The sequence below is a fragment of the Astatotilapia calliptera genome, chromosome 10 (assembly GCF_900246225.1).
Source record: "Astatotilapia calliptera chromosome 10, fAstCal1.2, whole genome shotgun sequence".
Classification (NCBI taxonomy): Eukaryota; Metazoa; Chordata; class Actinopteri; order Cichliformes; family Cichlidae; genus Astatotilapia; species Astatotilapia calliptera.
This window is the reverse complement of record NC_039311.1, coordinates 27,798,629-27,825,835: the sequence shown is the minus strand read 5'-3', so window position 1 is coordinate 27,825,835 and position 27,207 is coordinate 27,798,629. Positions and strand designations below refer to the sequence as shown.

The 27,207-nt window shown below is 40.0% G+C and overlaps 1 protein-coding gene and 1 long non-coding RNA gene across 3 annotated transcripts in view; one reads left to right on the top strand and one right to left on the bottom strand.

Moving 5' to 3' along the window:
* The window catches only part of castor2 (cytosolic arginine sensor for mTORC1 subunit 2), a 30,685-nt gene extending 9,850 nt beyond the window's left edge, over positions 1-20,835 (top strand). For both annotated transcript variants that reach the window (XM_026181390.1, XM_026181389.1), the window contains exons 3-10: positions 9,681-9,751; positions 11,375-11,568; positions 14,378-14,510; positions 15,862-15,985; positions 17,575-17,685; positions 18,607-18,689; positions 19,723-19,817; positions 20,353-20,835. In XM_026181390.1, coding sequence (XP_026037175.1) covers positions 9,681-9,751; positions 11,375-11,568; positions 14,378-14,510; positions 15,862-15,985; positions 17,575-17,685; positions 18,607-18,689; positions 19,723-19,817; positions 20,353-20,415 — 874 coding nt within the window. In that variant the 3' untranslated portion in view covers positions 20,416-20,835. The remainder of the gene's footprint in view (positions 1-9,680; positions 9,752-11,374; positions 11,569-14,377; positions 14,511-15,861; positions 15,986-17,574; positions 17,686-18,606; positions 18,690-19,722; positions 19,818-20,352) is intronic.
* On the bottom strand, positions 5,112-26,695 carry LOC113030197 (uncharacterized). Its single transcript, XR_003273560.1, has 3 exons — positions 26,504-26,695; positions 23,162-23,238; positions 5,112-6,645 (listed from the first exon to the last, which is right to left on the bottom strand). It is a non-coding gene; the product is annotated as an uncharacterized LOC113030197 (long non-coding RNA).
* Between the last annotated feature and the right edge of the window lie 512 nt (positions 26,696-27,207).

Sequence of the window (27,207 nt, the reverse complement as noted above, 5' to 3'; positions counted from 1 at the left end):
GGTAGAACCGCAAAGGATTCTGGGAACTCGTGGCAAGCGGTACTAGGCTTTCAATTAAAATCAGTTATACAGCGATAAAAAGAAACACAAAAATGTCAAGAAGCTGTTGTATTATTAACTGCAATAGCCGGTCGAATGACAGCCACGGGAAGCCGACGGGTAAAGAGATCGGTTGTTATCGGATTACGTCGTTGAAGAGAAATTGTTCGAGCCATGTTTCCGAAGTAACATGGCTCGAACATGGTAACATGCAGCCATTCAAAGATCAAATATAACGTCCCAGAACACTCCAGCTCACAGGTTAGTCTGCTCCAAGCATTTACACGAAGGTCAGTCTGCTGTTGTAGTTAATGCGTCATTTTTCTTAACATAATTGGTGATATAGGTTACAAGCAAGTCTGGCGCTGAACAGAAATTGTCGCGCTATGCTCCTTTATTTATTGTGCATAAATAGTGAATTGTCCTGACACAATATTGCGTTTCGCTTCTGTTATTATGGTACATTGACAAAAACATATACTTTTATTCACAGGATAAAACAGGTTTTTTGTATCACTAATTGCCCAGTACGATTACAGCATACAATATTATTGTCACTGCTACATTTCTGTGATGCTACCAGAAATTATTTCCACTACTAATTAATTACCGTTGAGCTCAAAGGTCCTATTAATAAACGGTTAAGGAATGTGTATTTATGACGACAATTTGTGAGACTGGTAAACTTATGATAGGTACGATGGTCTTTCGTTCTACACGGTGCATTTCAAGGTCCTGTACCCATCCGTCGGTAAACTGTACCTGGGCTTGTTGCAGTGACCTGAAGTTACTAAACTTCATGAGTGTATGCACTCACTCCTAGAACCGTATAATTATAAATATGCATATAAATATGCTACGATGAGATAGCTGACTTCATCTAACTAGCAAATGTTGTCCAGGCTACGTTGGTGATGCAGTTTTTTTTAATATGTATGATATTTTTGTCATGCGATTTTAAAGCCGGTCCTACAACCGCATCCAAGAATAACATGCAGCTTATCTCAGAACCGTCGGTGAAAATTATTCTTGGAGCTAGGTTTAATTGAGCTGCATTTTAAAGAGGTGCAATTTTACAATTTGTGTATATTTTCTAAGTTCACTATTTTGTCATGTGTTGAGAAAAACACAGATTTTAAAATTACATGGTCTAATATTTACATTTAGCATAACTGCAACATGCTTTTTTTTTTTTTTTTTTTTTAAAGACTCGAAAGGACTTGAAATTCAAAGTTTCAGACTTGAGACTTGACTCGGACTTTTACACCAGTGACTTGAGACTCGACTCTGACTTGCCTGACATTACTTGAGACTTGACTTGAGACTTGAGGATAAAGACTTGAGACTTACTTGAGACTTGCAAAACAATGACTTGGTCCCACCTCTGGTAATAAGTTTCAAGTAATTTGATTTATTTATGTGGTTTTTATTGAATTTTATAACGTTGTTTGCCCTCGTGGACAAAAATGACCCCAAAGTACAAAGTGTTGCAAAGAGCCGTATTTTCACACCATACTGTTTTCAAACATCTTTGATCTTGGATCACTGATGTGTGGGGTCAAGCACTGGTCATAACAACCACAACAGGCAGCACAATGAGGAGGCAGGTGCTCTATATTCAATGAAATTTTATTTATACAGCGCCAAATCACAACAACAGCCGCATCAAAGTGTTTCGTATTGTAAGGTAGACTCTACAATAATACATACACAGAAAGTATCCTCAAAAGCCTCCATTGCACTGGAGATTTGCATACTTTGATGAGCATACTTTTTTTTACCATGTTGTGCAAAGCAATGACCAGTAGGACAAAGCACATATTGTCCTCTAGTATAATGAGGAGGGAGAATCAATGTTCAGGAAGATCCAGGGTTAGAAGATATAGAAAATATTGTCAATATTTAGAGCACATGCTACCCTTTCTCTGAAAAAGCACATCAGCCACCTGCAGAAGTGGAAGAAGGCTATGAAGTGAAGAAAAGTGATGAAGAATCTGAACTATGTTCAAGTAGGTTCTCAGGCATCCAGGACATGGTAGTCTGAGGAGCTTGGAGAGAAAGTGACTGGGCTTCTTGAAGTTTCTTGAATTTTCAGAATGTGAAACTGAAATAGAAGATGTGTCAGAGGACTACACATCATCCATTTCAATTATGATGAAGACAAAGAATCAAGCAGGAAAGAGGAATCAGCTGAGACAGAGGAATATTTGCAGTAACGTGAGGAAACACTGATCTGGTCTTCTAACCTTCCCAGTGACAGACGATGCCTGACTCTCTCATGTGCCTCAGAGAAAGATGATCTACCACAGTCCAAGCACATGTGCCAGGTCCCATACTCCTTCAGTGGCTTTTCTACTCGAGTACTGAAAGCATTATACACAGTGTATTCTGCTTGTATTCTGCTTTTTAACGTTCACATGCCAATGGATGCATCAGAGACCAAGTTGGGGTTCAGTAACTTGCCCAAGGACACCTTGGTAAGAACTCCAGACTAGAGCACACAGAGATTGAACCAACAACCATCCAATTAGCAGATGACCTGCTCTACAGCCAACTCAATGATGAACAAGGAGGGACAACAAGAGAGGAAGAAAAATGGACCGAATGCAGCTGTAGGCATATGTGGGTGTGTTGATTCTTACTGCCGCGCATCCAGTAGAGTCGCTACGGCCAGTTTATGACATCCTGAGTCTGGTAGAGAAGTTTTCATGCTGACACAAGATTAATCATAGAAGCACAAAAAGGACATAATTTCTTGATAAAGACACAATAGATGATCGTCGTTCATGACACAAACGTGCTCCCATTTGAGGTGTATGATGTGTGTTGGTGTTGACTTGACTTGAAACACAAGTGGGTGTTCCTCCTGCTGTGATGTAAGATCCTGGTACTGATGTGACTGTATGAGCACCAAGTCCCCTTCAGAGGACTCTGTCCCCTCCAACAGAACATCCAAGTAAACCAGGGAACTTTGAGACAAAAACATGGGCAGCATGTGATGCAGGTCCAGCTGTACATGGAACATGCTCGTGTGCGATGGCAAACCGTCTGTCCTGCAGTCAGGACACGAGTTGTCCCTAACATTGCAGGTTTCCAAAAGAAAACAATCACCTGTAACAGCTTGTTTACTGTATATGCCCCTTGGCCTGCAACTGCAGAAAGAATGCTGTCCATGATGGGACCAGTGCAGAGGAATAAACCTGAGCTTCCTCCTGCACTTGGGTCAAATATGGACACGCCTTTGTCCTCATGAAAGTTTGCCTTCACTCAGACTCATGCCCTCCTACCATGCCAAAATATAGAAAACTGTCAGGCAATGAGTTGGAATAAAGTTGAATAAAACCTTGAAACACAGAGATGGATGATATTTTATACTTGTTGCTTCAAAGCAAACGGGGTCATTTTTGAGCCCTGAGGACCACAGGTGTGATTATGTGCTGCCATTTAAAATTTATAAATGGTTCAAAAAAAGAATTCTCACTAAAGTTCAACATACAGCACTCTGTATGTTGAACTTTAGTGAGAATTTAAAAAAAAAATTTTTTTTTAATATTTAATTTAATTAAATATTTAATTTTCTTGTTTTATTTTCGCTAAAAAACAGGGTGTATTTTTTTGTAAAGAAGGTCTGGTGGCCCTAAAATGTAAAATGTTGGGTAAATTTTGTTTTAATGTGTTGGTCTTAAGTAAAACTAAGGTGTAACACTGAATTGATTGACAATTTATACTTTTTACTTTAAAAAAAACAGTCAAATGAAGTGGGGACATTTTTGACCCCTGAGGACCACCAGTGTGATTATTTGCTGCCATTAAAAAAATTTAAATGGTTCAAAAAAAAAATTCTCACTAAAGTTCAACATACAGCACTCTCTAGTTATTCAGATAGTCAAAATTATCTAAACAATTAAATATTTAATTTTCTTGTTTTATTTTCGCTAAAAAACAGGGTTTATTTTTTTGTAAAGAAGGTCTGGTGGCCCTAAAATGTAAAATGTTGAGTAAATTTTGTTTTAATGTGTTGGTCTTAAGTAAAACTAAGGTGTAACACTGAATTGATTGACAATTTATACTTTTTACTTTAAAAAACAGTCAAATGAAGTGGGGACACTTTTGACCCCTGAGGACCACCAGTGTGATTATTTGCTGCCATTAAAAATTTATAAACGCTTGAAAAAAAAAATTCTCGCTAAAGTTCAACATACAGCACTCTCTAGTTATTCAGATAGTCAAAATTATCTAAACAATTAAATATTTAATTTTCTCAATTTGTTTTCGCTAAAAAAACAGGGTTTATTTTTTGTAAAGAAGGTCTGGTGGCCCTAAAATGTAAAATGTTGAGTAAATTTTGTGTTAATGTGTTGGTCTTAAGTAAAACTAAGGTGTAACACTGAATTGATTGACAATTTATACTTTTTACTTTAAAAAACAGTCAAATGAAGTGGGGACATTTTTGACCCCTGAGGACCACCAGTGTGATTATTTGCTGCCATTAAAAAAATTTAAATGGTTCAAAAAAAAAATTCTCACTAAAGTTCAACATACAGCACTCTCTAGTTATTCAGATAGTCAAAATTATCTAAACAATTAAATATTTAATTTTCTTGTTTTATTTTCGCTAAAAAACAGGGTTTATTTTTTTGTAAAGAAGGTCTGGTGGCCCTAAAATGTAAAATGTTGAGTAAATTTTGTGTTAATGTGTTGGTCTTAAGTAAAACTAAGGTGTAACACTGAATTGATTGACAATTTATACTTTTTACTTTAAAAAACAGTCAAATGAAGTGGGGACACTTTTGACCCCTGAGGACCACCAGTGTGATTATTTGCTGCCATTAAAAATTTATAAACGCTTGAAAAAAAAAATTCTCGCTAAAGTTCAACATACAGCACTCTCTAGTTATTCAGATAGTCAAAATTATCTAAACAATTAAATATTTAATTTTCTCAATTTGTTTTCGCTAAAAAAACAGGGTTTATTTTTTGTAAAGAAGGTCTGGTGGCCCTAAAATGTAAAATGTTGAGTAAATTTTGTGTTAATGTGTTGGTCTTAAGTAAAACTAAGGTGTAACACTGAATTGATTGACAATTTATACTTTATACTTTAAAAAACAGTCAAATGAAGTGGGGACACTTTTGACCCCTGATGGCTCACATTGTATGCAAATCGGGAGGACATTATGAGGGTTAAAGGCAGGAGGAAGGCAGCTGTCATCTTTAGCATTTCATTATTCTACAACAGATTTCTATGCAGGATTCATAGACTGCCATGTCTTTGGATATAGTGTCTCTGTGTTTATATGGAGCCAATACTGTCTTTCTAGTTTTAGGCAGGATTAAAAATGCTTCTTATGAACACTCCAATCAGACGACACTGACAGAATAAGGAGATGGTACAAGGAGATGCAACCCCTTCATGAAGCAGCCGGAAGAATAATTTTACCATGTTAAATAATTCTTTCTGGGCTCGCGTTCCAGCTGAATGTAAATGTGTAGGGATATTGGCGGCTTCTCTTTCTAAATTTGACAGCCTGCCTTTGAATGAAGAGGAATATAATGATTGCAAACACTGAGCTAAACAAACATAATAAAAAAAAAAAATAGCTGGTGAAAAGGACGAATGCTTATCACACCGTTCCCATCCCTGGCAAATGTTTCACCTGAAGTCTTCAATTGGTAGGAGTTCAATAAAATTTTTAAAATATCTATAAACCACAGACTGTATATAAAAGATGGAAGAGTAGAACCAAGGCAGAAGTGCATTAATTATTCATTCTTTCTTCTGGTCAGCAGATCGATTGCAGAAAGAACTCCACCTGTATAGAAGTCTACTAGAAGACAACACTTTCCTTTGATTCATGACCTCAGTAAACTCTTTCCTGATGAGTTTATGGTCTCAATAACTACTTCCCACTCTTACCGAATACAGCATGATGCTTATGCTGTATATTATGGCCCTGGTTCAGATTGGATGGAGATAGTCAAATTGGGATGATAAAGGAGGGCGGACTTACCTTTTGCAGAGTCCAGTGTTTCTCACACATAGGGTGGCTTAACACTGGGCGATTCATACCGTGAACAAGCATGTTTGATCCCTGCATTTTAAGGACTCGGGCATACACACCCCCAGCACAGATCTTCATCAAAGTTGCTTTTAGTAGCTTACAAATATGTGGAAGGCCAGTGTGTCACCACTTCTCTATTTAAGCCACAAAATGCATGAAATTGGTGACCTCATTGTGCTTTGTAAGCACCTCAAAAGATACTGAGACAAAGTGAACTGTATTCCAGATACACGCCGACACCCAGATATATTTCCAGCCACCCAAGCCATGTATTTTTTTATTTTCATCACAGAAGCTATCTGTTTTTACATGAAACAATCCCCTCGTTCAGATTTTCAAAGTTCAGTCACTGCTAATTAGCCATCTCTGGCCTGTTCTGACTCCTGTTTCCTCTGGGTGGGCTATTCAGATCACTGTTGAGTCAATCCCCAGAGACCCTAATCTTGTGCCTGGGCAGACTCCAACTCCACAGTCTTGGACTCCAGCTTGCATGTTTGTTCTGGTGTGACGATGGCTGCGAGTGCTGGAGGGTCATTCTAACCAGAACCTGCAGCAGATGGAGAAGTGGTTCATGTGTCAATACGATGAGCTCACCAAGGCTGCGGAACAGGACTGCTGTCTCTCACTGGACTTCAAGACCTTGAAGTTTGAGCTCACTAACTGATAGTTCCTCCATTATGTAGAGAGTTCATTATTATTATTATTATTATTAGAGTGGAAAATATTAAATTTATCGGCATGTCTTGTTTCATGCACCCCAGTCCCGTGTGTCAGTTTTCACCACAGATACAGACTAATTGTGTAGGAAATACATGTCTGGTTTGACATCTCTGTAGCTGCATCCACCTTTTATATATACTCTGTAATGTAAGTGAAGCCACTGTCTTAAGTTAAGAAAAAAGGAAATATCTTGTCAAAGACTAAACAAACCTTAGATCCAGATTAGATGTTTGATTCTGACTTCTAGTGCCACTGACATCGATTCGGTCAATAACCAGCCCTAAATATGAACATTGGTGATGTAAAGATATGGAGATATTCTCCTTATTTAAACTCTTATTCTGTACATTCTTTCAATTCCTCTCCAACTCCTAAATAAAATGATGTATGACTTTATGCAGATCATATATCAGCGTAATTCCATTAATATGTGCCCTGAGTTTTTACAAACACATTTGCAGTGCAGTGGTTGACAGCATAAACTCATTTAAAGGCTCCCTGTGAAGTTCCTTGCAGGCATACAGAATGTGAGTAATGAAGGCTGAATATTCAGAGATCACCCCCACAGTCGGGAGTAGCACAGTAAATCTGTGCTGCTGATCTAGATGGAACAATGTCAAAGACTGAAGTAAGTCATTGATTAGGTGTGTTGCCAGCCCGGGCACAAGAAAAGCCTTCAGTGCACATCATTCTAATGTTCTCGCTCTGCAAAACACCCTGCAAGTCAAAGTGACAGTTGACAGCTCATTTAATGCCAGGAGGAAATCCTGCTGTTCCCTCTGAGAGCCTTTCTGTTATTCTCTTGTCATTATTCACACCTTTCAGCCAATATGAAGTGTGAGCTTTCAGTAGCTGGTGTGTAAAGAATGTGATTATCAGAGGAGCGTTGTGTGTGTTGTTTTTCCTACTGCACCGTTTTCCATTTGTTGTAAAATCTTTGGGGCACACTTTTGTCTCTAACATCTTTTACCATCTGAGAACAGTTTAAATGCGATGATCTGAATGTCAAGAGGCAGATGTGGTCAGATCTGACTAGTGGTTTTCAAAAGTGTCCTCTTAACAAAATTTGATGAGGAACACTGAGTTGTTAATAATCTGTCACTTCTATATGCCATTTACCTCAACAAGGCACATGATGATGCAGAAACGAGGCAGTCAAAAAGAATCAAAATACAAATAGAAATGTAGGTGGGATTTTTCTGTAACGCCCCTGCCCAGATGGGCTTATCAACAGACAAATCTGAAATATATGAGCGCTCAAACAAGTGCAAATCTCAAGTTCACAACAGTTTGACTATGTGCATATCTCCTCGGAGATTGGTTAGAGCAGCAGTTAGTACTGTTTCTTCACAGCAAGATCAAACCTCCTAGTTGGCTGGAGCCTTCCTGTGTGGAGTGTGCATGTTCCAGGCTGTGTGAGGTCTCTCCGGGTTCTTTGACGTCCTCCTACTGTCCAAACACATGTATGTTTGGTTAACTGATGATTGGAATTTTGCCGTAGGTGAGGTTGCAAAGTGCTTAAGTGCAGTACCGTGATGTATGATTATGTGTGAAAAAGGTAAATGTGGCTTATAGTGAAGAGCACTCTGAGTGGTCAAATAAGATTAGAAAAGTGCTAAACAATAAAAGCTGGTCCATTTCATGCTGCATCCATAATATGAATTAGCATGGCATTTGCCCAGTGCTCTGGTGGGATGAGTCAGACACGTTGACCCTGAGGGCACTGAGCTCTGCGTGTGTGGGGGAGAAAAAGCTTTTCCAAATCTGTTTTTAGGCAGTAGCCAAACATTTTAAGTGTTTAAATCAGATATGACTGAGGATTTCTTGGAAAATAGCTACTCAGATCATTATCAAGACTCAGCTCAGTGGCACAACTTGCTTTTAAGACTTTGTCTCCACTGTTGTTGTGCTGAAATTATGCTTGTGCAAGTTTTTCATGAGGTCATTGCAAGTTGCAGTAAGTCAGGTAAATTATAAGTCCAAGACACAAACGTCAGCTGGCTTGTGGTCTGTGTAGAGGTGGTCAGTCAGCAAATTCACTTCTTTTAATCGCATAGTGACCAAAGATTCTTTATATAATTTCCAGTAAATGTTTGTGTGAATCTACAGCTACACTGGCCTTTTATGAGACTTTAATTCTCACTGTTAAAGAAACCAAACTCTTAGACAGATAAACCAAAGCTAAAATGAAATGATTTTAATTCCAAACACTTATACCAAAGTTGTATATGTATATGTATGGCCTAAAACGTACTTACAGATAAGGTTTTTAAGCTAAATGGGATAAAATGGGATTTCTGTCAGATATAGATGTTTTGAGCTCATAGCCTCAGTATATTTTGTGCATTTAAAAACATCTCTGGATCACGGAGATTCCTGTCAAAGCAAAATTTGCCTTTGTCTGTTGGAGAGGGGTAAAGCTGCCCAGCACTTTATTAATCACTGGGTTTGTGAGCCTCATATTCAATAGAAGATGATGAAGACATGCATTCGTCCTTGTGGGTGTTTATTTAAAGGGGACCTAATATAATTTTTTTCCTTATTTTTTTGTAATGATGGTGGATGGTCAAATTAAACATGGTCAAAGTTTCAAATAATCACATAAGCATTTGTGATTAGATTGTGCCAAATGCTCAGTTTGAGACAGATTTTTCTGTGTTTACTGACTTTAATACCCTTCTGCACTTATTTTATACCCAGAAGCACTACTTTGTACAGTCTATAGGTTAATTCCACATGATGTGTGTGTTTATAGTGTGAGGAAGGAGAAACAGTGAGAGATTATTAAGATTATTTTAAAACTTTCCACATATATTCTCCACTGTTTGATCTGCTCTCCCTTTTCTTTTCCCTCCAATTTAGATGCAAGTTTTTCAGTTTGACAGAGACTCCAGAGGACTATACCATCATCGTCGACGAGGAAGGATTTAAAGGTGAGCCTCGCTTTGTGGATACTAATCTTTGAAGTCACTGTGGCAACCAGAGACCAGGCGGCAAGAGAAGGTCGCATTGTGTAATCTATGATTCTCACCAGCACCGCGCGGCTTCAGCTGACACTGTTTGAGCACACTTTGTCATTATAGATGTGAGGCCAAGCTGCTGCTCGCTGTGTTGGCTGAGTGAGTGAATCCGTGTCATTACACACCCTTCTCCAGGGTGACCCTCCTTAGTTACCCTGGAGACTACAGGCTATTTGTTGCGTAACTGGTGCAGGTATTTTCTACTGGTGGCTGGCTCTGTGGGTTATTGTCTTTCTTATATTGAACTGAACTACATTGTGAAATTAAATCATACTGGAAACCCCCAAGAAGATGCATACTATATATCCTTATGCATGTTGATTATGGACAATTAGTCCCTAATTAGCCCATGAGTGCACAACCCAGTTCAGTCCACATGTCTTGGGTAGATCATACTTTGTATGTTGTAAATTATATTTGGACATGGATGCAGTTTTGGTAACTTTGCCTCTTTTCACCGTCACAGTAGCTTTTAAATCAAACCACCAACATGCGGTTTAAGTCTAGACTTTCAGCTTTTATTTGAGGGGTTTAACAAAAGTATTACATAACAGTTTAAAAATTGCAGCCATTTTTATACACAGTCCCTCACAGTAATTGGACATTTCACTCATGGGAGTATCATTGCCAGGTGAGCCCTGTTCTCTTTTTTACTTGAATCGGAACTCACCTAGCAACTAAAAGTTATGCTTTATTAGCCTTATTTCCTTTGGGATTAATAAAGTATTTCTAAAAGGTTTATATTGATTCTGGGTTTAAAAAAATAAAGCCAGCTCTTCTTTTTACCAGATGTGTTGCCCCCTAATGGCCATTAGAAAGAAGTCCAGCTCTTCTTTCTCCATGAGAAAATGACCCTACTTCTCACTTGTGCTATGACTGCATTAAACACTTTGTGTCGAGATAGTGGTAGTCTTAAGTTTTCTTTAACAACTATGAGCAGATTCAGAGTTAAATAGAGGATGCTTTAGTGCATTGACGTCTTATTTACACAGTCTGTGGTTCTTACCTGCGGGGTTCATTATTTTATCCCAGTCACTGGTGTAAACACAACCGTGGCTTCTCTGTGTTGAAGTCATTAGACAGCTACAGGCACCAGTGACAGGATAATGATAAATGTTAAAGCTCAGAGTTATAATGGCTCAAGAAGACAAAGAGAGTCATCAAGGCACAAATCTGACTCACGAATGACTCAGAAAGGGAAATGCTGGTCTAATATTTAATGCTTTTGCTCTGTGACCTTACCTCAAAGCTGTTAAAAGTATCATATTCCTAATCAGTCAGAAATAAAACTGTATTTATTATGCAAAAGTGAGTACATTACAGATCAAAAAAAGAAAGAAATGAGTGCAGATGAAAACTACTGATACCCAGCTTGTTTTCTTTTTATTCCAAAGAGGTTGTTGGTAAAGATTAAATCCATCCATCTGTGTTGCTGCCTCTATGAAACAATCTGTCTCAAATCTTAACCATTAAATTTTGTGACAGCCAAACAACTGTACCAGCTCCACTCCCAACTGTTTCTGATTTCATTTCCAGAGCTGCCCCAGTCGGAGCACATCAGCGTTGCCGACGCCACGTGGGTGGCCCTTAACGTGGTGTCAGGAGGTAGCAACACATCCACTTCACAACCCATAGGAGTCACCAAAATCGCTAAATCAGTCATCGCACCACTGGCCGACCACAACATTTCTGTTTTCATGCTGTCGACGTATCAGACGGACTTCATCCTGGTGAGTGTGAATATTGTTCATGTCAAGGTTCTGTGTGTGAATGGTGTGGGTCTCGACAGCCACGTGATGCTCTCAAAAAAATGACTCGACACACGGCTCGAGGGGCTGGAGTTATCCCAATTGACATCAACCAATACCATAGGATTAAAAAAATGGGTGTAGTCTCTGAGAAAGGTTGGCACAGAAGCCCCTTAAATATCCTTTCTAATAACCAGCAGGGGGCATTTTGCACAACAATTTATGACCTCGAAACTAGTTTTGCACTATGGTTTCATGTAGAGTACAATAGACAATATGTTTTTGGGGTGAGGCTTCTGTCAGTTTCACAATTAGATCTTCCCTTCATTCTTCCACACTATCTTTTGTTCTGTATCCCTCCCCCTCACTCCCCACTGGTTGCAGCAGCCTCCCCTTCCTGAGCCTGATTCTTCCGGAGGTTTCTTCCTGTTAAAAGGGAGTTTTTTCTTCCCACTGTCAACAAGTGACTGTTAATAGAGGGTGGTCTGGTTCTCTCTGCAGTAGTGTAGAGGTTTACCTTACATTTTAAAGCGCCTTGAGCAGAGTTTTGCTGTGACTTGGCGCCTAATAAATAAAATTGAACAGAAATCAAGAACCAAGATGGTGATGCCAAGTCCAAGTTGAGACTTTAAAGTGGGACTTTACAAACCCATGACATCATGGTAGCCCATCTTTTGTATATAGTTGTTGGATGAGAGGCAATACACAGCTGTATACACTGAACAGGCCATCACTCCATCACATGCTGAGCTAAATCAGAAGTAAACTGTTTGTAGTACCATCCTCTGATCTCACAGGTATTTTAATGGCGATAAGTAGAAAAACAGCACTAGCAACTGCTGCAGTGAGAGCCGCCTCTCCGCTGCTTATTTGCATGCTCAGTGGGAACCACTGGGATGCATTTTAATTGATATGAATCCAGACTGTGCTTCAGGTATCATGACAGCACTTGACCTCACACAGCCCCCCTCCCCCGTCTGTCAGAGTGAACTGAAAGTGCAGTTTCTTTTTCAGTTCTGTTTAGTAAAGATGATTGTGTGTTATGAGCCAACAGTTGATCTGCTTCTTAGCATGCTCGGTGTGTTGCATTATTTGTCTTTTATGCAACTCCTGGCAGCACAGTTGTTTACATCTACAGTGCCTGATATGAAAAAGCAATAACCTTGGATATAGTGTACCTTGCACGGCCCCACTTCTTTTGATTTAGGATGAAATCCTTTCTCATGCCTTTTTGGCTACAGGGAGTCTTTTTTCCTTTCTTTTTTTATTGCCTTGCATTAATGGAAAAACAAGGCCTGCTGACCAGCTTCAGCATGTTCATGAAAATGGGAAAAAAAACAAAAAACCTGTGCTGATGTTGATAATCTGTTACATAAAGGGGATCAGCAGATCAGCCTCTTGCTGGAATTTAAGGTATCATACTCGGGGCATGCTTCCTGTCTCGACACAGGCTCCTTCCCACTGTCCTAATTGTTGGTATATAAGATGAAAAGAGGTAAAGAAAACGTCCAACACTGACCTTGTCATCCACACCCACAAGCCATCTCCTACCTTCATTTCACTCTGTGTTTCATTGCATTACTGAATCCCTCAGCAGGCCAAAAGACAAACCAGCTTAAGATGTTTTATTTTTTCACTGCTATGATCTTTTGTGTTACATAAAGCGGTAAAGCCTGACCCAAATGTTGAATACACTCATTTCAACAGAGCAACAAGCATCCTGACTGAGTCAGTCTGCTCAGATCTGCCACACACACCAGCTTCTCAGGAGCAACAATTACAAGAGCGACAGCTAATACGCCAATTAAATTCGTGCTGCCACCCTTCCCACCTTAAACAGAGATCAGCTTAGTTTTAATTAGAGACAGCAAAGTTAAAGAAATATAAATATTAATTGCTTCATTACCATAATAATTTTGGTGGCTTTTTCTCTACCCCTGCTGTCAGCAATTAGTTTCTAAGAAATCTGGAAAACTAATTTCCTTGAAATTTGCTGTGAAAAGTTCTGGCTCCCCGAGGTCTTCTTGACCCTTTCAACTTAATCTTCCAATTCTCCACAATACATATCAAAGCCACATGCTCGTGAACCCCGCTCTTAATGCAATTACACAAGGACCAAAAAATGCAAAATGCATTTGAGTGAGTCATATCATGATGATCTGATTAGACTGTAACAATAATCATCTTAAATGCATTGGCTCATGGCCAGTTCTCGCTTTTCATGTCTTTCTTGGTCTGTTTGCGTTTCAATTTGCTTTGTTTTCCACTTCTAACCGTTGTATGCTCCTTTTCTTTATGTTGCACATGTTTACCTTCGTGTATGAAAAGAGCTCAACAAATAAACCTGCTTTGACATATTGCTCAGCCCTAATGATGCAGGACGGCATGGTTGGCATAAGAGGCAAAGATCCATGTTCCATTTTGTCCGCCCATGCTAATACTCAGAACTAAAGGCTGTGTTTAAAGCAAAGAATGCAGCTTTACTGTCTTCTCTGCTCCTCCTCAGAACATATAAATCTGGCTGAATATGAACAGCCCAATCCCATTTTCTGCTCATTATCAAAAGCCATTTTGTAGGAAGTCATTAAAAGCAAATGTAGATTAGGCAAGCAAGAGAGTGGGCACACTGAAAATAAATGAAAGCATTTCATTAGAAAAAAGCTCGGGCTAGGAGAATAAGAGTGGGATTTCCCATCAAACGATTTCTCTGAAAATTCATCGACATTTCTTTCCTGTTACATATTCAGCATTTACTCTTGACCTCTGAACTCGTTCATGTTGCCGTCCCCAGGTTCGAGAGCGAGACCTCCCGATGGTCATGCACACTCTGTCTTCCGAATTCACTTTGTTTCGAGTGGTCAACGGGGAGACTGTTGCTGCTCACAATCTGGGGGTGACCAATGGCTTTGTGAAACCAAAACTAGGTAAGAGTTAACAAAATAATTCAATATTTCTGTCTAGAGAAAAGCTTAATGCTTTCACCCTGCCTTTAACAGCCTTTAATGTGGACTGACATTTCAATATTTCTGCCAACTTGAGGGGATCCATGGCCAATACTTGGGCCAAGACGTCCAGGTTACTGGTCATTGTTTATTAACACGGATCCATTTTTAAAAAGCCAAATTGTCGCCACTGTGTGGTTTTGAGATTACATCTGCACAAATGCAATCTGCAATGCGATTGGACGATAGTGTATTGATACTGAGATCTCTGTAATCGGAAATGGGTTTTGCAAAGCACTTACAAAATGTTTTCAGACTTGTTTCTTCAACGTAATAATCTCTGCATATTAATTTGTGCTGTTTCACAGACATTAAAGTGGACCCATTATGTTAATTTCCAGCTCCATTTTTTTTTCTTGGAATCTATTAAAGTATCTCTTTAAAACAAACCTTATATAGTACAACCTCAGTTCATTCAAGCCATTATGACTCCGTTCTTTCTCCCTTTGAGACCACTTTCTTTCGATTGGCTGCCCCTCGTGCACAGAATGTTAAAACAGCAGGTGGGTGGGGCTTCTGTGCTCACACCCACAGATCACCATATTAACATCCGCTCTCAGTGGCTCAGTGGTTAAGTGTTTACTGCACGCTGAAGCCTGTCCTTGTGGCCCACATTTACAGTATTTAATATGAGCATCAACGACTGGAACAGCATGTATATAATATAATCTGGCCCCCTTTAAGACTAGTCCTGGATTAAAAGAAAATTTAAATGTTTCCACTACAGGAAATGGGATATAAAATCTATAAAATGGGATTAAAATGTAATTATGCTTGTTTCTCAGCCCTGAAATAATAATACATTTGTTGTGGATTTGTTTTTATTACGGGTGAGATGCTTACATTTTAAGTTTATATATAAATAAATGCGTAAACTTTTTCAGCATTGTTTAAATATAAAATGTGCAAACATATACATCAAATTGTGTCTAATTAACCTTAATGTTTAAAGGTTTATTTATGATTGTAGAAACGGCTGTTGGATAATCTCCACTAAAGCTCCACTTAAGTGCACTGTGGTGCTTTCAATTACACAGCACACAGTCTTTATTGCTGTTCATACAATTTGTGTTTTGTTCCTGTTGGTGTACAAGCTGAGCTTGAAAGCTCCTTCTTAATGTTGGCAAATGCAGTTTTCAAGCTCACTTTTTCACCCAGTACAGACAAGGGAAGTCTAAGCTCAGATGAATGGAAAAAGGATGATCAGAAAATGTATTGCCATGTAGTCTTTTATTAAGAAGCCTCCTAAGCCCTCATGTATTATCTTTTTCAGTGCCCCGTCCTATCATTCACCCCTTATCCAGTCCCAGCAACATGTTCTGTGTGACCAGCCTGGACCCAGACACACTGCCCTCTGTGGCCACTCTGCTCATGGACGTCATGTTTTACTCTGGAGGGTAAAACATTTTATTACTTCATTAAGTCCCTGAAGGCCTTTTGCATGTTTTGCATGTTGCCAGGATTCCACTCAATCACTGAGAACATTAGGTTTAACATTTATAGTCTATTAATCAAATGTAGGATGTTACTTAAAAGGGATAAAACAGAAATTTAGCTCATTAAGAGAAGTTTGGCCACAGTGGAAAGTAGTATTCCGTTTTTTTGTTATCTAATTATCTAAGTTAATCTAAAGTTATCTGATGTCTTCTGCTGGAGCCTTGTCAAGTCTGAAAAATTATCTTTACTGCCTTGAATTATATAAAAGGGTAAAATTCAGGAAAGCTTATTTTCTCGAGAATAGAAGACTATTTTCACTTTCATTTCCTAGACAAGGAAGGAAAAATTAGGAGATGCTAAATGGTGGCATTTTGAGAAAATGTTCTGGAGCTCAGCCCACACATGAGGCTCAGTGTCAGAATGTGTTGACCTGTGATGCATCAATTTGAACCCTTCTTTCATCTTTTATATTTTTCACACATTAATCATCTTCGTGTAAGTGCAGCACCAGAGCGTAAGACTAACCCCACACAATAATGAGAGAATAGTGTAAAATGATTCCATCCATTGTGTGTTAGTCTGCATAATTTGAGGGTTGTTTTTTTATACATATATGTTGTGTGCAGTAATACTTTAATTAGAGACCTTTTTGGTCCTGTCAAAGCAGGCATTAACAATGACTGCTTTATTCCACTTAAATGAGGCAATTTTAAGGCCTTTCAAGGTGTTTTGTGTTCGTTCACTGAAATGGCTCACTAGGATACTTTAGAAATGTAAATTACAGCACTTTTTCAATGGGCATTTTCTTATTTTCTGGCTTTTGACAGTCAAAACACCTGCTGTGAAATAGCTCTATAAACTAAAGGGGGGAAAAAAGGAAGTCCCAGTCCACGTTGTTGCACTGCCACCATCTCTGATTATTAAATCAGTGTTGGTGTGGCTTCTCTGAGTTGAAAGTCCAGCTTGACAGGGCAATCAAATTGAAATTCTAGCTTCCGATTTCAAATGGAATATGCCATAAAGTTTTTTTAAAAAAGCAAGAAAATATAGGATTTGTTTTCCTCCTTAGAAACAAGATCGAGAGATACTCAGATTCCCATACTTGGGGCAGCAACTCCTCACTGACCCAGATTGGATATTCCACACTTTGGACATTTAGTGATTTTTCGCCGCTCGACTGAAGGGCCTTTATCACAGGCCCCGCCCACTTAATGTCTCTAGCTGTAGTTGCTTGAAGATGTCAAATGTCTTCCACTTTCTATGGTCTCTGATGGACACATTCGAGCGAATCGCTTCCAGTGTGTACATTGTTTAACAGATAGCAGTTCTATGACCTCATCAACTCTCACTGTTAGCATTGTTAGGGAACCCAAGGACAACATTGCACACAGGCACGGACTTCAAAATCTTCCTTTTTTTTTAAATGGAAAACCCTGAGTTCTTCAAACAGAAACCAGTCTACCTACTCAAGCTGTTAGGCAACACAGAGAGAAATTAATCAAAGTGTCACAGGTCCAATCAAAAACTGTATTGTTTTTGTCTTTGCCAGGCAAAAAGAGTCTGGAGCATCCAGTGAAGACTCAAACCACATCCGCTTCTTCTCCTTCTCCCTGATCGAGGGCTACATCTCTCTGGTCATGGATGAACAGACCACACAAAGGTAGAAGAAAAACACCCACCACTCAACATTTCATGTGCACTGCTGTTGTGTAATTAACTACACTTGTTCTTTCAAGGTTTTGTTGTCTGTTAATCCCCACTAAAAGGACAGCTTGTATTCATGCAGGGGAGTGCGTTTCTGATTGTTGTTTGAGGTGGTGATTAGTTTGTTGCTAGGCAATAAGCAGAGCTATCGGGTGTATTGCACATAAGTCACAGTGGGTTTCAGTCTGACTCATCTACTCCCTTAGTTTCTAACAGTGTACACTAATTAAGCAGGAGGGCCATCAAGGAACTTGAGCAGCTGCAGGTCCCACATGGTTTCTCCTGTGTTAGCATCTGATCAAAGGCTGCCAATGAATAAAAAAAGGTCCGCATTATATTGGTTAGTAACCTCTTCAATCCATGTGGAAGTAAAATAACAACTGGAGTGAACTTGAATTGTTAAGTTTAGATTTTGTTTCTGCAGCATGTAGGTCAGCAATGTCCCTACGTTTTATGTAAGACCGAATGTGTTGCCTTAAAGGGATGGGTCACCCAAATTACTCTGCCTTACAATGGCTCTTTTCTTCAGTGCAGCGGGGTGCACAGCAGAAACAGACTTTAGCTGTTTTTGCACTGTGCTGAGTGGCTAGTGGCTTCTTCTGATGCACCTTTATCTGCTAACCATGCCTGGTGCCATAATTTGTTAAGTAAAGCAAAAAAAGGTCAAATAAAGCCAAAGAGTTAATGAAATACTGGAACTGAATGATTTAATACTGTGTTTATGTCTTATTATTGGTAACAATTCAGAAATATAGAAATTGTATGACCACACTTGTGTTGCATAAGTGAGTAACTTAACCAGCCTTTATGTGGTACAATTGTATTTTAATAAATACTGAAACTAATATAATTGTTCTGTTTTTTTTTCTTCTTCCAGGTTTCCAAACAATGTACTTTTTACCAGTGCCTCTGGTGAGCTTTGGAAAATGGTTCGAATTGGAGGGCAACCTTTAGGATTTGGTGAGTATTTTTGTTGCTGTAGTAATGGATAGAAGCAGGCCACATGCTACTACAGATTGATGCCAACAAAGCACATGTTCAAGTATCAAGATCAGCGTTGTCAGAACTGGTTTGACAACCATCCCAGTGTGTAGTTAACAGTCTTTAGCATTAAAAAGGTGGTTCACTTTTTACCAGGGTAGATTGCCATACTAACTGCAGGTTATACCTGAGATAAAAGATTAACAGGTATGAAACCACCACTGAAAACTGTGTCACTGTTCCTGGAAGATCTAAAGTCTTTATCTAACCCTAAACAGACAATAAAAAAAGACTATTTCCAGGAACTTTTTCCTGTTGCCTTTAATGTATGATCCTAAAACAAGACACCTATTTGTACTTGTAGGTTAAACCTATGTTTAAATTATATTTTTTGTATTCATTTCTTTTTTGCTGTGAGACCATTAAACACCAGGGCAGCAGGTGAAAGTACAAAACTGCACCTGTCTTACACACACCTGAAATTTCATGGAGTAGTAATAATCTGTCAGATTCCCCCCGTGCATAATGCTGCGATACTGAGAAGTCTGTGAACTTACAGTTATTTGTATTTTTGTCGGCTTTCCTTCCTGGCTTCAAATAAATGAAATTTTATTATTGCTGACCAAATATGTGGGTGTAATCCTATAGTTTTCCTCCCAGACACACTCAGACTGCTGAGACAAATCTGCAGCAGCTGTGTTGTTTTATAGTTTTCCTTTGTAAAGTCGGTAGACCTTCTCATTTTTCTGTTTGGTTAGAGGCTTATGTTAGTTGATAACTACCTTCATATAACAGCTTACCTGAGCATCAATAATCAGGCTAAGTGAAGCCTTAGCAGACAAAAAAAAAAGCCAGAATTTCACAAGAAGACCTCAGACCTGGCTGCTCTAATCAGGATAATAAGTGTTATCATGATTAATGTGTATTGTATTTATCAACATGCTTTAATGAGTTGTAGAGTGGTTGTGGGGCCTGTTGAGAGGTTAAAGAGTGTGTTTTTAATGGTCTGCAGATGAGTGCGGCATCGTGGCTCAGATATCAGAACCGCTGGCGACGGCTGACATTCCAGCTTACTACATTAGCACCTTCAAGTTTGACCACGCCCTGGTAAGAAACAGTTTCTACTGCATATGTTTGGTTTGTAATCAACTTGTTTGTAATTGTTGGGCTGTTTGGTTAGTCTAACCAGTTCATGACACCATGATAGACTGTATATAAAAGATGGACATGCATAGCACATCTGGGTCTGTAGAGTGAAGCCAGTGCAAAGGTGTCTTTAAACTTGCATTCTTTCCAGTGGCCAACAGGGGGTCGCTTGTCTAATTTGTATAGAAGTCTTTGGGAAAATGGCTTTGTGACTCCAGTAAACTCTTTCTTATTGACTTAATTCACTAGTTTCAAGTCAAGATTTTTAGTTCTTGCTTTTCACTTCCAGAAAACCTTCAACTCGAGGCTTTAAGAAGACACTAGGCACTGATCTTAGCAACTACGTCCATCTTTTATATACAGTTTATGGCATCAGCATAGGCTCTAAGCAGCTGGAGAGAAACTGTTTCAGCTTTTTCAGATGTTTTTGGGGCCATCAAAAACAAATGAAAATACAATCAGAAAGTTCTAATCAGTTACTTTGCGTCTTCTTCAGGTTCCTGAAGAAAACATCCAAAGTGTCATTGGCGCACTGCGGACTGAGAGTGCTGCACAGTGAAGGAAGCTGGAGAAAGCGATGACGACTACCATCTCCAAAGTCATTTTGTTTAAAAAGTTTATCATGTCCAAAAAGTGCCAAGAGCTTGCTAGCGGACTACTGTGGGTCAACTCTGAAAGGAAGGACGGAGGGAGAGAGGAGGGTGACAGTGTGTTAGGGAAGCCTTTGTTACTCAACCATTTTCTTTACCCCCCCAACTACTCTTTGCCTTCCTTCGTGCCCAAGTCCCCTCCACCTCCACGCTCTGGTAGTTTTTGCATTAGTTTACCAAACTGTCTCTTTTCTTCTCTAAAGCTGCTTCTTCCCACTCCCTGACCCTCCTGAGCACCCTACTGTATTAGTTACATAATTCCTCTCATGGAAAGATGACGAATGTACTCTCAAAGCAAAATAATTATTATATATAGTTATCAAATTCTCCTTTTTTGTTTGCTTTGTTTTTCCACAGGTCATTTTTCTCAGTGCCAACATGTATGAATGCCTAAACCGATGCCTTTGTCTAAAATACTGCACATGTGCAATTGAAGGAGACAGCCAGCGTTGGCGCTTGTTTTTGCTTTTTAGTCATCGTTGAACGTGTTTTAATCATCGATCTGACTATTGAAGTCCCCCAGACTTAAAATCAGTCTGGCGAAACGTGAAGTGAATCATTTTTTTTGTGCATTTAATAAGTTACATCCATGCACACTGTGAGCAATATGATCGACGGGCCAATCAGGATCCGTAGATTTGATTATTTTCAGCGATTTGGCTGATAGGCGTCATTTTTGCGAGAGGTTGTTGATTTATTTGATTTTGGATAGGATATAGAAAGTTCCCAGTTGACGTATTCTTAATAACTTCTCCCACAGTGTCACAATCAGTTCAAAACGTCTCTGAGCCATTCCCATCAGCCTCTTCTGCACACTGTTTGTTACCTGAAATGGTCAACATGGTGCTCATTAGACCTCTGAAACACTATCACGTGAGCATTACAACCACTCCCACACTAACCACTATGTGCCAAATTTAGGGTCAGTTTGCCACAAAATTAAATTTAAGTCTGTACCGTCTTGTGAGGGTTTTAAATTAGCTCTAAATTGTTATTTCTCTTTGTTCATATTGTGTCAGTTAATCTAATTTAAAACATAAAAATTGCACACTGAAATCAATCTGGGTTTTCCTTTTTTTATGGAGGGTCGAAAAGTGTTGATTTAAAAACTCCATCCAGCCATTCTCTTCCACTTATCCTCCTCATCTTTCAAACTGAGTGAGTATTAATCAGTGGACGTGAAGAAACTGATTTTAATTGGTTTAGTTTGTATTAAAAAAAAATAAGAATACAAATTTAAAAATGCAAAAAATAGCCATTAAAAAGTGTAAAGCTGGGCATACACTGTGATTTTTGGCCCATTTTGAGACTATTTTTCACTCGTGCGACCGTCTTGGGGATCGGCCTGAGTTTAGCCTTAATCCTGTGTCGTGGATTGTGTAGTATACCTGAGAAGCGATTAACACCTCACTTCATGTTACCAAGCTAAAGGTCACGTCAGAGCATCCTGACCTATGAATTTCTAACCTCTGCGATTCAGTCACACAGTTTGAGCGCAAGCTGAATAACGCGACTGAAAGAAATCGCACAGTGTATGCCCAGCTTTAGTAAAATACTCAGTGCAGATCTATACCAGGCGCATAAAATTTCAAATTACCTTTACAATCTTCCTCGTACCCAGAAATATATCTGAAACTCCAACTGATATTGATTCGATTGATGGATTTAAAAAAAAACAAAAACAAAAAAACGAAACCCCGAAGATAATCTTTTGAGGTGGATTCGTGATCCCACCACATCGCATTAACTTTACAATGCAGGTCTGTGTTCAAAAGTATGAAAGTAGAGGCTGCGGGGGGACAGGAGGGAGCGGCTAGCTCCACCCTGTCAATACTTCAAATAAGCGCGTACCAACAACACTGAACACGGTAAAAATAACAGAAGTTCCTCCACGAGGATCTGTCTCATTTAAAGAAACCGTTCACTACTAAATAGTTGCTTTTGATGGCAATCGTACCAACAGCATGACCCGTTTTCCAACCTTGTACTGCCAAAAACTCTCATGTTTGAGAGCAATTACGCCGACACTTTCCAGTGACCGTGTTGCTCACAGTGTGCATTGGAGTGAGAAACGCTGAAAAGATTTGCATCGACACTAGTAATAAATTACTGAGCCACTTCCATGAGCTAGAATAATGTCAGTGCAAGTGTGCTAACATAAGCTACGGTTCACACAGGGGAAGGAAGGTTACACTCCGAGCCCTGGTGTCCATTTTGGTCTTGAAGCTGCCCCTCTCCTACTCCAGTCTGCACTTTAATGCAGGTCCCACCCCCACAGACCTGCTGTACTGATGTGAACCCAGAGAGGGCTCTTTTCTTTAGCTAGATCTTGTCCACATGGAACGATTTCTGTTGGTATTAACCGTTGGTGATGATGTTTTTCTTCCTTTTTGTTTTCTTCTCTTCACACCACCTTCCACCTATCTGCAGCCTCTCCTCTGATCACATTTGATTAGTAGATAATCTGTATTTATCAGTGTTAAAACATGAGGAAGGTGTTATTTCTTCTGATTGCATTTCAAAGAGAAAGCCTTTCATTTTGAAGCTTCTTTTGTGGGGGGGGGAATAAATGAAAAAAAAAAATAAACTAGCTGTTTTTTGAGCTGCTTGCGTGTTCACTTTTCACCCATGTGTCATTTTACTGTATTTACTTACCGACAGAGGGGCTGTGTACTCGAAGCAATAAACTAGTGATGTCGCCTCCCAATCTTGCCTTCAGAGCTCCAGTTTAGCTGTGAATGAGACACATTTTTTTAACACAAAAATGTATGAAGTGTAGCAGCCATGGATGAATTAAATTAGTGGATATCACATCCCCACTTGACGATGCTAAAGATCCGTGATGACATGCTGAGTCATCCCCCAGGTCTTGCACTCTTCACCTCTGAGTCAGGCTGGCTGGTGGCAGTTGACTCTTTTATCTGCCAACTTAACTGCCCTGTTAGCATTAGTCACTGAGTGGTGGTAGCTAATGCCAAGAGGGGACAAATTTTGTCTTCATTGCAGTATTTATTTATTTTGCTTTGCATTTTAATGAGTACTAAAATGAAGATAAAATTGCGTGTTCAACTCTCAGGGGTGCAGTTTCTTTGCATGATAAGGACCAGCATGAGGGCTGCCACAACTATGGGATTATCCACACTAGGAGAGCGCTGACTAAGCCCAAAGCACATGCGACATGTCCCCATGCTGGCAAAGATGGCTTTTGCACAGCATTACACACTCCTCTCCAAGTTTAGCATCCCAGTTTCGACAAAGGTTGAAGAATGGTCAAAAACCACCTGCCCATCTTCCCCGATTTGGTCTTTGAGCTAACGGCTTCATGTAGCAAAACCACTGTCTATCCATGTCACTGTACAGCACATAGACAGTACAGTGGAGGCTGGCTTAGACAACCCACCGCCTGTGGAGCCATTCCACAACCATGGAGTAGATGGCCACTCAGCACTTCCGACAATCACCGCAGATTTTAAGCAACTTAGCTGGAGATAAAGGGCTCAGGCAGATAACTGCAGATGCAATGAGCTCGGTCACTGGGCTGCAGATGTACCAGATGATGTGCCTGGCAGAGAATTAGTCACTGGTTGGTTCCCCCAGGCAGCCAACTGGACCTAGCAGTGCCATCTCTGGCGGTGTGTGCTCCAGTCATTGAGATGAGAGCCTCCAAGTCAAGTTCTACACTAGCTGACCAGGACCAGAGTCCAGCTACAGGCCTTCACAGAGACCAGATGCCTAGAAAGAAGAAGCCTTAATCCACCTACGTTTTGTTCAGCATACACAAATGCTCCTTCATTGCAACTGTTAAGTCTGGGTGCATTAAAGGCTCTGACGACAAACAGACTTTCATGCCATTTGTCATTGTTCTGCTCCAATAAGAGTGCTTCCAACAAGCTGTGTGACTGTACATATTTCCTTGTGCAAATCAATACAAAATATCTACATTCAAACAATTGCAAATCATCAGTCTGCAGGTCACATAAACCAGATCAGGCAGGTGATGTCTTTCTCCACAGACACATGGGAGGTTAACGGTGCCTCACCTACAGTGCTACAAGTTAGCTGACTGCCTGCTCACCTCGGTGGCACGCTTGTGCCCTCTTTCTGTGAGTGGCGAGAATCATTGCTGCAGGTCACCAGTTAGCATAGAGCACCAACAGTTTTTCTTTGCTTCAGGGTTTCAGAGCATATTCCTCGAGGGGAATGGTAATCTCATGGACCCCTTATAAAGGGGTTCCTGTGAGGGATATTCATGATGCATGTAGTTGGTCATCACTGCATGCTTTTGTTTGGTTCAGTCTGCTGGACACGACGGCTCCTTCAGTGGTTAATTCGATCCTTTCTCCTGGGTCTGCCACGCTGCTCTATGGGGAGCGTGTAAATGTCTCTTACTGCAGGAGCTGTACAGAATGACCAGACTGAAAGGGAACAATGTGTTATGACTATAACTTCTTATGTGTGAAAAACTAAGTACTTCCTATGAATCAGTAGCTTCTAGAATCACTAGCTTTTATTTTTGCACCGCTGGCACTGCTGCGTGTAATCTGAAAAACAAACATCGTGCAGACCAGAAGTGAAAGACGTCAGTCGTGTGCCTGCAATGACCCGCCAAGCGCAAACAGCAGCAGTGATGCTATCGAGATTTTCATCAACAGTCTTTGTTGCATCATTACGACAGCGCTCCAGCAGGGGTTTGTTTTCCACTGGTGAAAAGACGATTTTCAAACCCTCTCTGGGGTGTGACACACTCTGAGGGTTAATAAATATATATTTTAAAAAATAAAGATCGGTGTTAGTTTGCATTTGAAAATGAACATTTATTCCAGCAACTCTGAAGATCATTATAATCCTAGACTATGAGTCATAATGGTTTTTGTAACTCCATGATCCTTTATGATCTGCTATCTCAGAAAATGTCTTCAGAGAAGACAATTTGGGATGTTTCGGCCCTTTTCTCAAAAGTAAAACTTTCTTTCTTTACTTCTTTGTAAGAAGGAAAGTTAGGACAGATTCTGTGAAATATGCCTGTACATTTATGCCCCCCAGAGCATGAAATGTAGTCACTTTGGATTCTTACTTCTAGCTTCACATTTCTATAACTAATTTCTGATGTCAGGAAAGTCAGTCTAGTACAGATAGCCCAACACCTAAATCTCTATGTAGAGAGTAAAAGGTTACAGACCACAACAAAACACCAAAACGTGCCATTTTGAGTAGCAGTACTGGAAGATTTCCTCTGAAAATTCCCACTTTTGTGGAGAATATACGGAGAAGGGAAAAATGGCAAGATTTTACAGGCTTACACGTGTAGGCAGCTCAAAGGTGCCAAAGCCTACAGGTTGTCAAATGGTCACAGTGTCGTAGGCTGTACACATGACGTAGCGCACAAAGCTAACATCCGCTGTGACATCAGAAGGGTGCACGCATTCCGTTCAAAGCCAAATATCTCCATCTTTTATGTACAGTCTTCAGGTTACATCTAATGTTTGTTATCAGCTCATCACGAGCCATTAGCTGCTGGTCACATGAGAGACTTAAGCTACACAAAAGAAAGATATAAGCCCAAGGCTCAAGTGTTCCCGCCTAATCTGAGCCAGTGTAGGGAAAACCTCATCATGAGCTGCTATTTAGGTGGATCAACATTACTGACACTAATAAGTGTTTATAAAGTTATAAAACAAAGGCAGTTTTCTCACTGATTTCTATAAGAAATGGACTTCTTTTTGCAACGGGAGCCTCCTACTGGCCATTTCAAAGAATGCACTTCCTCACTGGCTTTACTTTTCAGACCTGGAAACCTACATCCATCTTATATATACAGTCTGTGGCTAAAATCTTTTTTTTTTTTTTTTTAAAGTGCATTGCTCTCCTCTCACCCCACTCTTACATTCTTTGAACTTGATGCTAGCCCACACAGGTGCTATAATGAATGATCTATAGATGAATGATCTGATTTAAATTAGAACTTAAACACAGAAAACACATTAGTGCACACCCTACCTTTCCCTTGGTCCCTGTCTTCCTTGCTGGGCTTTTTCTTCCACAATGCCCACGCTCCACTCCAGCCTGCAGAAAATGGACAGCAATTGACAGCAGGGAAGACTGCAGGTATATCAGTTGTCTGTATTATCTGACCTGAGTAAACAAAGCAGAGAACAGCCAGGCCCTTGTTGCTCTGCATGGGTGGGCCCCACACCACCACCACCTCCTCCTCTCCTCTACTTCAGCACACAGAAGGGGAGGAGAGCTCATCCAGCTGCAGAGACCCTCTCTGCAGAGCGGGGTTATAGGAGCAGACACAGTGTGTTAGTGTTTCCACTTATCATGATCATTTTACACCTTACATAATCTCACGCTGCTCGGCACGGCAGTTCACTGACATGCGGTGGAGACGCTTGCTCCTCAGCTCCCACTCACAAAGATTAAAATTGCAAGCTATAAGTCAAACAGAGGCATCTCAGTGCCGCTAATTGAAATGCATCACTTTCATTGTGCAGAGCTGCAAGGTCGCATGGTGGGAAATCTCCACCCACAGAAATGACAAATCTAAACTTTACGGGCGACACATTAACAGCAGTGAGTCAGCGCTTCATCTAGACCAGGCTGTAATGGCAACAACCACCACACATTTTCCTACGGGGCACTTGAATCACAACACACACACGGGTGTCACCTTACAGGGCTTCTGGGTAATAAAACCCAAC